The sequence below is a fragment of the Rhipicephalus microplus genome, chromosome X, assembly GCF_043290135.1.
Source record: "Rhipicephalus microplus isolate Deutch F79 chromosome X, USDA_Rmic, whole genome shotgun sequence".
In the NCBI taxonomy this organism is placed as follows: domain Eukaryota; kingdom Metazoa; phylum Arthropoda; class Arachnida; order Ixodida; family Ixodidae; genus Rhipicephalus; species Rhipicephalus microplus.
In genome coordinates, this window is record NC_134710.1 from 447,961,862 (window position 1) to 447,975,669 (window position 13,808).

Sequence of the window (13,808 nt, forward strand, 5' to 3'; positions counted from 1 at the left end):
CTCCACTTACTCCCAACCTTTCAACACAACCGTCCACCTCTACACCTGTCCCATCTACTTCTTCAACGCCCATCCCACTATATAACACGCGACGCACAACACAAACAAAGAAAACAAACAAAAGAAAACAAGCAACCAGCTTGCTGGATAAAGTTGATCAGGAATTGAAAGATGAAAAAACAGAACACAGCAATTTTTACTTTCGCTGGCCGAGCACATAGACGAGGTGTCTGAACACCTGAGGAGACTATGCAAAATGCACCTACTGGAAGGGCTAATGCACTATGAAGTTGGACAAGTTCCGACCGCATTGTCGACGATCCAAGGGCCAGCTGATCAAACAAGCCAACACTAATATGCGTGTTGCCAGAAGTATTGTAAATAAAATTTACTAAATTTTTTCCCGATTTCTTAAAGTTTGTTTTGTCTTCATGAAAAGTTTGGGGCCTAAGCAGCACTTGGGCCCTAGTACTTCGTGAAAAGGAGGTGTTTCAAATTAGGTCCTCAGAGCCAGAGTAAACGGTTGACGCTGAAGTACAGTTTTCTCTCATAGGAAACACAATTTACAAATTTTTAAATCAAGGCAGAACCATTATGCAAGTGAATCGCTATAGACCATGTAGTACTCCAAGCGTGTAGTTATTGCATAGGCAATACAAGTATTGTTTTTTTACATTTATTATTTAGGTTAGGAGCGGCGATGGCGTAGTGGTTAGAGCATCCGCCTCGCATGCAAGAGGTCCGTGGTTCAAATCCCGGTACCGCGCAGTTTCCAACCGGATTATAAAAAATCCGCGTGTTGATGGAACTGCATTAAGAGGCCTGGGGTGCGGCCTAACCGGCAAACACCGCCGAGAACGCACTCCCTCACCAGAGAAGAATTGGCCACCCTGGTGCAGTATCTGGCCACTACCTCCCACATGCTTACGTCAAATAACTCACGGCCCTCAGTCCCCAGCAGCTGCGAAGCAACTGACCACGGCGGTGGTCAGATCTGCAACGCAGCAGAGGGTGCTAAGAATCTCTGGATCCAGACAGGCCACCATTGGAACCTGAACTTGGCAACGTTTAACGCTAGAACCTTATCTAGTGAGGGAAGTCTAGCTGTACTATTCGAGAAGCTAGAGGGTGTTAAATGGGATATAATAGGGCTCAGTGAGGTTAGGAGGACAGATGAGGCCTATACGGTGCTACAGAATGGGCACGTCCTTTGCTACAGGGGCTTGGCAGACAAAAGAAAACTGGGAGTAGGGTTCCTAATTCACAGAAACATAGCTGGCAACATAGAGTATTACTATAGCATTAATGAAAGGGTGGTAGGTATCGTAATTAAACTGAATAAAAGATACAAGATGAAAGTAGTACAGGCTTACGCGCCTACATCCAGCCATGATGACGCTTCAGTTGAAAGCTTTTATGAAGACGTGGAATCGGCAATGAGTAAGGTAAAAACACAGTATACTATAGTGATGGGCGACTTTAATGCAAAAGTAGGAAAGAAGCAGGCTGGAGATCAGGCAGTAGGAGATTATGGCATCGGTACTAGAAACGCCAGAGGAGAGCTACTAGTAGAATTGGCAGAACGCAATAATTTACGGATTTTGAATACCTTCTACCGAAAACGAGAAAACCGCAAGTGGACATGGAGGAGCCCTAATGATGAAAATAACAACGAAATAGACTTTATAATGAGTGCACACCCTGGAATCGTGCAGGATGTGCAAGTGATTGGCAAGGTACGATGCAGTGACCATAGAATGGTACGGTCTCGAATTCGCCTAGACTTGAAGCAGGAACGACAGAAACTGATACGCAAGAAGCCAATCAATCAGCTAGCACTGAGAGGGAAAGTACAGGAATTCAGAGTGTCGCTGAAGAACAGGTACTCGGCTCTTAGTGAGGAAACCAACCTTAGCGTAGATACAATGAATGATAATCTGACGAGTATCATTACGATGTGTGCAGTGAAAGTTGGAGGCACCCTGGTGCCTCCAACTTCCACTGCACACTCCGTAATGTTAGACAGAACACTGGCAAGCTTTCCACTGCACACTCCGTAATGTTAGACAGGACACTGGCAAGCTTTCTCAGGAAACAAAGAACCTAATTAAGAAGCGTCAAATCATGAAAGTGTCAAGTACAACCGACAAAATAGAACTGGCAGAGCTTTCGAAGTTGATTAATAGACGTAAGGTATGTGATGTAAGAAGGTATAACATGGAGAGAATTGAACACGCTCTGAAAAACGGAGGAAGTCTCAAAGCATTGAAGAGGAAACTTGGGATAGGCAACAGTCGGATGTATGCACTAAGGTACAAAGAAGGCAAAATAACTACCAATATGAATAGGATAGTTAAAATAGCGGAGGAGTTTTACAGAGATCTGTACAGTAGCCGAGACAACCACGACCTTAATACTATAAGAACTAGCAGTAACCCAGATTACACCCCACCAGTAATGATAGAAGAAGTCAGAAAAGCTTTGGAGAGCATGCAAAGGGGCAAAACTGCTGGTGAGGATCAGGTAACATCAGATCTGCTGAAAGATGGAGGACAGATTGTGTTAGAAATACTAGCCACCCTGTTCACGAGGTGTCTCCTGACGGGAAAAGTACCAGAGTCTTGGAAGAACGCAAACATCATCTTAATACATAAGAAAGGAGATGACAAGGACTTGAAGAATTGCAGGCCGATCAGCTTGCTCTCTGTAGTATACAAGCTATTTACAAAGGTAATTGCTAACAGAGTAAAGAAAACATTAGAATTCAATCAACCAAAGGAACAAGCAGAATTTCGAACAGGCTACTCAACAATTGACCACATTCATACTTCAATCAGGTAATAGAGAAATGCTCAGAGTATAACCAACCACTATACATAGCCTTCATAGATTACGAGAAGGCGTTTGATTCAGTAGAAATATCAGCCGTCATGCAAACACTGCGGAATCAGGGCGTAGATGAAGTATATATAAATATTCTGGAAGAAATCTACAGAGATCAACTGCTACCATAGTGCTTCATAAAGAAAGCAACAGAATACCAATCAAGAAGGGTGTAAGGCAGGGGGACACAATTTCCCCAATGCTGTTTACCGCGTGCTTACAGGAGGTTTTCAGAAGCCTAGAATGGGAACAGTTAGGGATAAGAGTCAATGGAGAATACCTTAGTAACCTTCGCTTCGCCGATGACATTGCATTGCTGAGTAACTCGGGGGACGAATTGCAACTCATGATTACGGAGTTAGACAAGGAGAGCAGAAAGGTGGGTCTTAAAATTAATCTGCAGAAAACGAAAGTAATGTACAACAACCTCGGCAAGGAGCAGCGCTTCGAGATAGGTAATAGTGCACTTGAAATTGTAAAAGACTATGTCTACTTAGAGCAGGTAATAACCGCAGTGCCGAACCACGAGATTGAAGTAACTAGAAGAATCAGAATGGGGTGGAGCACATTCGGCAAGCACTCTCAAATTATGACAGTTAGATTGCCACTATCCCTCAAGAGGAAGGTATATAACAGCTGTATCTTGCCGGTACTTAGCTACGGAGTAGAAACCTGGAGACTTACGAAGAGGGTTCAGCTTAAATTGAGGACAACGCAGCGAGCAATGGAAAGAAAAATGGTAGGTGTAACCTTAAGAGACAAGAAGAGAGCAGAGTGGAATAGGGAACAAACGGGGGTTAAGGATATCATAGCTGAAATCAAGAAGAAGAAATGGACATGGGCAGGGCATGTAGCGCGTAGACAGGATAACCGCTGGTCATTAAGGGTAACTGACTGGATTCACAGAGAAGGGAAGCGGGTTAGGGGGAGACAGAAGGTTAGGTGGGCAGATGAGATTAAGAAGTTTGCGGGTATAAATTGGCTGCAGCAAGCACAGGACCGGGTTAACTGGCAGGACATGGGAGAGGCCATTGTCTTGCAGTGGACGTAGTCAGGCTGATGATGATCATGATGATTTAGGTTTTACAGAAAGAAGTTTATTATCTTAGTTTTCAGGAAGTGGAGCAAGAGCTAAAGGCCACGTGGCCTCACAGAGGCTTGGTGTTCAAAAAAATACTATCGCAAGCTTCCAAAAGAACCATATATTCCTCTGATGACAAGCAAGACCTATTTTACAGGATATGCTGCCAATCGCAGTTCATTGTTGTTACTCCAAAAGTGCCCCCTCTCGTATGGACGACACTAAGGTGCATATTGTGCAATTTTCTGAATGCTTGGGGTTCTATAGAATATTAGGCCGTTTAGTTGTTGGGAGAAATCTCGGAGCACCTGGCATTGCGATGCGACTAGCGCTGCAATCGTGCACCGGCAGCAGCTTATGCGTGTGCAGACGCTTCAAGAGTGTAGAGTTGAACCACGTCATCTGCTACGACACCACACAAACCGCATTATTACCCAGCGCACGAATATCATTGTTCACGCAGGGACTGGACCAATACTCTGGAGTAATCATTAAAAAACTGCACCGGAAGATCGGATACAAAGAAACAAGGAACGAAAAACTACAAATGCGATAGTGAAGTACAGATGCTATTATCAAGTTATAGTGCAGCATATTGCACCTGGTTTAGTGTCTTCTGGCTTGACAAACGTTCAGGAATATTTTAGATTTGCAAGTTCTTTTAACTTCGCTTTATGATCGAGACAACTTTTGGGAGAAATTTACTGTGCTGACAGGACACTGCAGTCAATATGACACAAGAAGTGCTTGATTGAATTTAATTATACAAGAACAGCATCATCCACAGTACCTTGGTTAATATAACCAGTCACTATCAAAACTCTAAACACTCTAAACACTAATGTGGCTGAGCACGTATGGTGAAACTCAAAACCCAGAAAGACCTCCCAGTTGATCTAATGGTAATACCACATAACTTTGTTTTCTTATCTGCATGCAAGTAATGCAAACTTACTAGCTGTTATTACAACTAAGTAATTTATGACAGTACAAAACAATGTTAAACATGTTGCAGAGACTTGGAATGCTGTAGTGGGTCATTCTTTCCAGTGCCTTCCTGCTGGTCGTCTTATTCTGCTATTCTGAGCAAATGCCCCTGATACAGGGAGTCCGCCTTGACTTGCCGTTGCGCTGCCTGCTCATAGTGCTGTCCAATCAACACCTACACAAATTGGGGCGGAGTGTTGTGGCCTCAAAAAACTTCTATTCTCCTTCTACAACCTGATCACAATCACACATTGAAGGGCCTGTTTGTGTTTTTTGTGACTGTGTGTTTCTCGGGCAAGGTGCACCATTTGCCAGCAACTGATTCACATAGTACATGGTTAGCCCTTGAAGACGCAGAAGATAATAAAGCGCCTGATGACATGCACTGTCCCTATTCTAGTGCGCTCTGTGCAGTTTCTTAGTATGGTTCCTCACTCACTCATGCATTTGGTTTCTCTATTGCTGACAACCTTTCGCCGGCCAGTGTTCTCAGCTTCTGTGCCTGTTAGAAAAACTTCGTTTATCTTTTGCGAACTATGTTTCTAAATTTGATGCTTCATATTAAATTTATTATCACCTCTCGTGAAGCTTCTTGGAAGTGATCAGCACCTGTATTTACAGTAGTAGAAGTGCGACGAAAAATTGCGAAGACCCACTGGTTCTTGACGCCTGCTACCAAGCTCCTACCCACCGCACAAAATTCACAAATTCTTTCCATACATGCCAGATCTTACCGAGTGTGCGTCTATTTTTGCCACAGCCAGACATGCTGTAGAGTTTCGTGATGATTGGTGTAGGCTAAACAGAAGAAGGGTACCAAAAGATAACAAAAAATAATGGCCAAACAGAAAATAAAAAGGTGGCCAGCTCACCGAATGACATCAAGTATGGTTGACAGACGAGGGAGGTGGCTTTCAAAAGTGGGTGATAAAACGATGACATCATCCAGATAGCAAGGGCAGGTTGACCATTTGAACAGTCATGGACACACTGTTACTGAAACATTGAAGACAAAGTCTCGGTGAAACCAAGTGTTTGCACCTCTCGGAGACTACGGGCAAGTCATTGTGGTTATCAGCCTTCAATCAAGGTCTTCTCGCAGCTGCCATCACCTTTTCTTTTTCTCATTATTTTGTCGTTGTTGGTATGCAATGTCGTTTGCACTCCATCATGACTTCACGGCCATTTGTTGGACCAACTGTAGCCATCTTCATCTTTAGTTGACTAATAACGAGTAGTGGGATTGACACAATTTGTGTGGCACATGCCCATTTATGGTGGTGATAGTTTTCAGCTGGGTTCCACACTGGCACGTATTCTTTACCACTTTTACTAAAAAAGATGCACTTTCGATGGAGGCAGAAATGCTCTGGGCCCGTGTGCTCAGATATGCGTGCACGTTAAAGAACCCCAGGTGGTCGAAATTTCCAGAGCCCTTCACTACAGCGTCTCTCATGATAATATAGTGGTTTTGGGACATAACACCCCACTTATCAAATTACTAAAAAAGAATTCCTCTTCCCTGGGCAGCAGGTAGTGCTACATCGAGCCATGTGTTGCCAGGACACCAGCTCTTATCCTGCCAAGGCACTTTGCCTACTTCACTGAAGAAACAACTAGCATACAGGTTCCTGACCTGCCGAGCTGCTTTGGCAAAGTGGCATGTCTGTGTACGAGCCACTTGCATCGGCGGCTGTGCAAGAAGCTCACGTCAATGGCCAGACCACTGCTGCCCAAAGCCATCCACGGAATCAGCAAAGCCAGGGCCACAATATGCATTCTCATCTACAGTGCCTCTGTGCATTATAAAGTTTTGGAGAGCACAAAGGGCCCTCACCATCTTTTCAGCTTCTTTCGGCTCTTTGCCTATGGTCCGCGCCAAGATTCTCCACCTGGTCACCAGAATCCCAAAAGCGTTCTCGGCACACCTCCTATTTTATGGAGAAAAAAATAAAAATAATAAATGATGAGTTAACATTTGAGTTCCCATCCCATCACTCTCAGGTAAACATATACTTTGAGCTCTATTTCTGAACAATCACCAACAACAGTAGCAGAAATTTTGGTGCGACTTCATGGTGCCGAAATTGACAAAGAGAAAAGCCGCAACTTTCCGTCGCTAGACTCCCAATGAAAACGGGTTAGGGTTGCACATCACATCGGCCTTCTCTGATGAGGTGTAGGTAAGGGGAATCACTGATGTGAGCCCAGGTGACATGCTGCCCATCCGAGAATTCTGTCCCCCGTATAAATGCGAAATTAAAAGAGCACTGCCACGAAACAGTCAAAGCGAACATTTTGTGCATGCAAAAAATATGCAAGACAGCAACGGCAAATTTAAACAATGCACATTTAAGGAACATGGTAATGCACATACTGTGGATCTGAGGGCAGAATGAAACATGTCACAACGTAAACTAGATGCCATGGGATCACGTCCGTACCACGTTCTTCCTGTATGGTGACATCACATAAAAAAAAGCTTGTCCACAGCACCACAGCAGTAACTAGATCACTCCAGAGCGTTCTCAAAACTACTGGACAGAATTGTTAACTTGACTTCTGTCAGTGTTGCTACAGTCGCCGACCAATATTTCATGCTCGGTGATGACTGCAATATCGTCAAAAAAATCTAATGCACTGAAAATTAGTACAGGCACTAAAAATCAGTTCATTGGAGTTATAGTGAAGGTGGAGAATACGTAATGCGCAGGATGGCTCAGAAACAGTTGCCACACGACTTAAATGACCACGTTCAGAATGACACCTACCAAAATTTTCCATGCTGTCCATACATGTTAAAAAAACCCGCAACAGTTTGCCTGCATTGTGTATCTCAGACAATCATTCCCTTGGTAGATATTGATACGTCAAAGTGCCGCACAACAGTAGTTCTTATTGGGAAGTTAAAGAGTGACAAGTAGTCCGGCCAGCAACGTTTCCTGCTACTACAGTAGCAATATGCAAAGTCTTGGAAGCACAAGAAAGCAAGGGGGTAGAGCCTATCGAGGGAGTCGCTTGAAGTACAATCTCTACAACACATGAGCGATGGAAGATGACACCGGAAAGTTTACAAATACACTTTCAACTCACGCCAATATTCGAAATGCTTTCCCGCTTGTTCATTTCCCCTTGCCGTTGTCTCATATTCGAAACAATGCAACACTTGCAAGATTGCTCGATAACTCAAATCTGAGTACTTGTTTGGCAGAGAGTTTAAAAGTCAGAAGATTAAATGCGGCGCAATATGTTCGTAAACATACTGCAAGTCCATGGCTTCTTTTTGGCATGTGGTATCGAAAAACAAACTATAATATACCCAGCGATGAAGAGCTCATGCTCAGCTGATACTGCACATTTTTAGTTGGTATAAATTCATTATTATCTTCAAAAGCAAGAGTTTAACAAACTTTTCACAATGAGTATCAAGTAAACACACTGGGACCAAAAAAGAAAAAATCAACACTTCCTCTCAAATCCAGGCTTGTCTAATTTATCTTGATTGCTCTGCTCAATCAGTAATTAAAGATGCGCTTCTCGCCCTCTAGCCCTCGTCCAGGGTTTGGCCGTAGGAAGTCGGTGCGAAGTTGGAAGGCTTCGTCTCCCACAAACACACTAGGCGCTGGGTGGGACGAGTTGGGAAGCTCTAGGTCTCGCAGAATATGAAGCTTTCCATTCTCCAAGCGACACCCGAACTTTGATTGCTCTAGGACCCCACCATCGCTCTGTTTGCCGTAAGCAACAACGTCGACGATCACGAACTTGTAGTCGCTATCGACCATGGCAAGCAGAACAATGGAGTATGTGCCCTGCAATGAGTATGCATAGAATAGGATTGTGTGACATTATTCTAGATGCTTTAGAATGCTGAAGTGCTGAGAGGCCAAACTAATGTGGTTGCAGCAAAAGAGTTCACATCTAGTGTTTCTAATTTAACACAAGGTTAACGTTTAACAATGTAGGCATGGAAACTAGAATGTAATTTATTTTGCACATGCACCAGCATTCCATCCAAATTTCAAGAAGAGAAAGGGACATAGGTAGAGCTGTGTGCATAGCAAAACTTTTGGCGTAAAGCCGATTCTATTATTTCTTGATTACTTTGTAACAGTTCAAAGCGAACTTGACAAAAAAAGTTGGAGTGAATTCCTAAGCATATTATCATTAAGGTTACCTAGAGTGCCCTGTTTTAATGCATGTTATCGAAAAAAAGTACATGAGAGCGTTAGGGAGTACTATCATACTTGCTGCAAGTATGATACAGTGTATGAAAAACCAACGTGCATGTGTGCTTTGTAAAGATCATGGCATTATATTCCACACATCGGAACATTTGATGCCACCATTGATACAGCACACTGAAACGTATTATGTTTTCAGTGCTTACAACGGCACATAAAATACATGCACAATAAACAACAATTTTAACAGAATTAAATAGTCTGCAGAGTGCATCAGAACATTATACATACTAACCTTATAACTGGAGTACATACCTCCGGAGTTCGCAGGACACTTAATCTGTATGTGCTTTCCATCAACAGCCCCAATACAGTTCGGAAACTGCCATGTCTGGCTGAATCCTTCAGCGATATGCAGTCATGTTTTCATCTTTGGCTTCTAAAATGAAACAAGCAGTGCTTTTATCAGTAATGGTAACATTGTTTGTGGGATCGGTGCCATGGGAGTGGAGATATCTAGGACAGTGAAAGCTTCATTTTATCGCTGAGAGGAAGCTTCAAACATCAAAAACTGTCCACAGTTTAAAACCTTAGCTTCATTTACCATGGCCGAGTGTAGTTTTTGCGTGAGCCGCTATGCACTGTTGAACCCTTCAGGCCACTGGCAAGCTAATGAACTTCCATATGCATCTATTTCAATGAAAGGCCATTCCTATCCTCTTAAAAATAGCTGACGAATCCTCTCGATGGCTTGAATAATGCAGAAGTGTGCATTTTAAAGTAAGGTACAAAGCTGGACATGTTGAAGTGGACTTGACTTTCACTTCTGGCTACATTTGGCAAGCCACAGGGTGCCCTAGATAGCCAGAAAACACAATTCTTTTTCAGTATGCTCTGCTCACAACATAGCCTACTTCTTCCATGTCTGCAACAGCATCTTTGTATTTATTTATCGGATTTCAAGACGGGCATTTGAAGGTTTTGACCTCTCTTTTCTTTAACAAGTGACAGTGCCAAATGAAGTGCTAAGTGCACTCGCACTTAGCACTAGATTTTTAGGTTCTTCAAGAGACTGGCCTTTCATTTGATGCAAGAAAAGAAGAAATGAAAATTGTCATATTAGTAACACTTTACCAAGTCAGCAAGATCAGTAAGAACTATAAATTTGCCTTACAAATAGGGTACAGAAAGAATTAACTACTGCAATTGAATATGCCCATGAAAGGTAAAGCACGAAATATGCTTCAGAAACACAAACTAAAGCTGGGGAGACGAAACCCAGTCAACTAGGTTATGGTGAATACTCATGTGCTGAAGTGACCACGTTGTGTCGCAACAAGTAGATTCTGTAAAGGTGGTGCTTCTGATGCATGTGTTAGTGCCACATTGAGGCACTGTTTCATTTAGTTGACAGTCAGCAATTGGTGATTTATTTTGTTAAAATGTACAAGTGCATTTCACAATTCATTACAAATGTGTGGCTGTACGGTCATTAGTTATCGAAATCGGTTAATGATTCCGACTCTATGACTTATTGTACCTTCCACACACCACACTGTCATATTGAAATCATTATACGGATGGCATGTGTGTAACTGCCTTTGGAAGGAAACTATGGTTACAAGATTTCAATATTCAGCCACATTTTTGCATGTTCATCTACTTGCAGGCATGTACATTGGTTTCAGTCTTGACCAGAGTGCCGCACATGTCTTTTGCACGGACTCACGAGCTGTGGATATGCCCACACGAAATGATAGGGCAATGTCTTGCATGAGGGCTTCTGAGGACAGATAAACTCAATTAAATTTAGTGGGTGTCTAGTCCGCTATTGCTTAGCCATATAAAGATTTTATATTGCCATAACAAAATTCAATTGCAACTCAAACCAAGTATCTATATTCTGTATAGTTATTACATGTGGTCTGTAGGTGTATTAAAGGCTCAAATGTTGAATGAGAACAGAAAGCTTTAGTTCCGAGTAGCCACTGGATATTTGTTGGGGCATCGTATTGCACAGGTCGTTTCTTCTATCTGTTTAACAGCCACATAAGAGAAAAAAGAAACAAAACAACTAGTAACAAAATTAGCTTGTGTATACAAGTACTTTAGGGGCCATGGCGCTAAAGCTCTGTAATGACAGGAAGTCGTACAACACTCAAAACTTGCCATTGATGAAGTACTCCTTAAACAACTAATATGCTCTCCACATTCTATTCTACAGCACTGTTTTTATGTACGTACATCCAATTAGCTCGATGACCATGTGAGGTACTGACAAATGTGGTAAAAGAGATTAACTACTATAGATATTTTTGGAACTATTGGCAAGCAATTTCTCTTGTCGTATTGTCATCACTCCAAGTAGCATAAATAATGCAAATTGAAGCTGACATGCATAGCTGTGTAGGCAAAGCAGATTTGTACGTAATCATAATATATGTCAACACGACGCAATGCTTTAAATAGAGGTGTAAAAATTCTGCATCTCATAGATTCCGCTTACAAAACTGCTGTGCTTTTGTTTGGAAACATTATCCGTTGTCCTGCCATGACTTTGTTACTGCCAACTGGTTTGGGGAACCCCTAGCGACATCAGCTGGCTAGTTTTTTTTTTCAGAAAGTTAGAGTGCCTACAGCTTACATATCAAACACAATGGCAACATGCAGCTGAAATCAAGGTGGTGCTGCACAATCAAATCAGAAATAAACTGCAGGGTACATTGTAAGATTGCTGCATATCTTGCAAGACAACAGTCCTCAATACATAGTGTGCATGTGCGTCACACAGCGCTCCTTCGTCACTTCCGAAATGCGCCACCGACATGCCCGTGTACCTACCGACTCCGTCCCCTACCGCTGCCATGTTGTCTCCTTGTGCTTGCGCCCATTTAGTACTCTATGCATGACACAGTGTCCATTGCTGTGCACGGCTGTCGCAATATGCGCCAGTTCAATTGGCCATGGGTAACATGGACAGGTGCTGACAAAGCAAACTGAATTGCCATACATGAGAAAGTTTACATGAGAAACAATCACAGTATTTACTAAGTAGGTGAAGTTATGCACTATAAATGTGTATTATGCATGTAATCCTACCGTACATTTGGTATTATAAATATTCACCATGCATTAAACCTACATTTTAAATACAAGTTTATTGCCACAAGGTTCCAGAAATATTGTATTACCTCAGGGTCATAGCAAGTCGTTCTGCTGAAGATATGGGCTCTAGGATTAAGGTCTCTCTCTCGAAGTCTTCCTTGACCAAACTGAGGATATAGTCAAATTGTGATGGCGACATGCGATAGTACTTTTTGAAGTAATCTAGGTCCCAAGCATGCACTTTTGTCATCTGAAATAGAAACAATAATTTCGCTTTTTTTTCTTTCCCAGCAAAAATCACACAAGCATAACTATGCATATTTATGTTGACTGGCACCTAGGCCGGCAGAATATTCATAGCTCAACACTTCTAGAATTATGTGTCGCGTGTATTGCATGTGTATTGCTCCATACAGGCCAAGGGGATTACTTCATGCATGTTCTAGAGTCAGTCTCAGATGACCAAATTAGAAATCATATCTCTGGCAGTCAAAAGCACAATCGAATAACTTTAAATAAATAAAAAGGCGTAGTTGTGCACTGATTGCCCGAAATCGCCCTCAACAAAATGTGGTCGGCAGAATACGACTGTCATGCAAGGTGAAATCGATTTGTGCCAATCTGAATAATGAAAAAAGTGGTTCACTTTTAGGATGATAATATATGAAAATAAAGTACGCATGAAATATTTATTTTTATCGAAGCAAGCAGTGTATTGAGCACAGGACGGCTGTGCACTAATGTGAAAAAGAAGGGGGGAGGCGTGAATCATCCCGATAACCATGCAGTCACAATGATTGATTGGTCCACGTGGAGTGAGTTGCTGTCGTGTTTCCTGTGTCGTCGCAAACACTTTTTAATTGACAGCTCACGCGCACAGTCGAAGATCAACTTACTTTAATAGAACGTTAAAATCACATAAACAAACAAGACTACAACGTTTTCAAACAACGCTTTCTTAGAAAATAATAAATCGCAATGCACATTTAATGCTCTGACGAGGAATCATCTCGAGTTAGTATTATGCTTCGTTTTAACGCGCAGCGAAATGTTTAATGCGTGTGCAACTAGCAATGTAATTTATTGGCGGTAATGCGATAACTGGTATACGTACCGTGGTGAAGAATTTACTCTCAGCGTGCCGCGTTCGCCATGACGGGCGCACCCAATACCGCAGCTGGCGTTGATCCTCCAGCATCATTTGGGCCAAAAGGACCTGCTTTTTTAACAGAAGCAGTCGCTTTCGGCGCTTAGTCAAAGCCACGTCGGCGACCCGCGAACAACAATTACAGACAGCCGAACTAGAGTGACTGATCTCTCTAATGAAACACGACACAACGCGGACTACTGCCACTGTTGCCAACATCTTGAAGCGACTCCTTCTAAACTGAGTGGTAGTTACACAGACAAGCGTTTACAAACTCACTACGTTCCTCAGAATAGATTGCAGTAACTTAATTTTTTGAGCTTCTTTTTATATTTTGTTATGTTGAAGTCAAGAAAGAGAGGACTTTTACGTACTTTTTCTTTTGTAAATACATTGCTGGTCAGGCAACGCTGCGAAAGGCGGA

General features: G+C 42.4%; 1 protein-coding gene across 2 annotated transcripts in view; it reads right to left on the bottom strand.

The window, feature by feature from the left end:
- Positions 1 to 13,590, bottom strand: part of LOC142776623 (uncharacterized) — a 98,167-nt gene extending 84,577 nt beyond the window's left edge. The window contains exons 1-4 of one of the 2 annotated variants that reach the window (XM_075880591.1): positions 13,352 to 13,590; positions 12,324 to 12,487; positions 9,448 to 9,571; positions 6,789 to 6,882 (exon numbers count right to left, since the gene is read on the bottom strand). In XM_075880591.1, the coding sequence (XP_075736706.1) occupies positions 9,559 to 9,571; positions 12,324 to 12,487; positions 13,352 to 13,438 (264 nt within the window). In that variant the 5' untranslated portion in view covers positions 13,439 to 13,590 and the 3' untranslated portion in view covers positions 6,789 to 6,882; positions 9,448 to 9,558. Of the gene's footprint in view, positions 1 to 6,788; positions 8,761 to 9,447; positions 9,572 to 12,323; positions 12,488 to 13,351 lie in introns of both variants that reach the window. The other variant, XM_075880590.1, reaches the window with a different exon arrangement.
- Between the last annotated feature and the right edge of the window lie 218 nt (positions 13,591 to 13,808).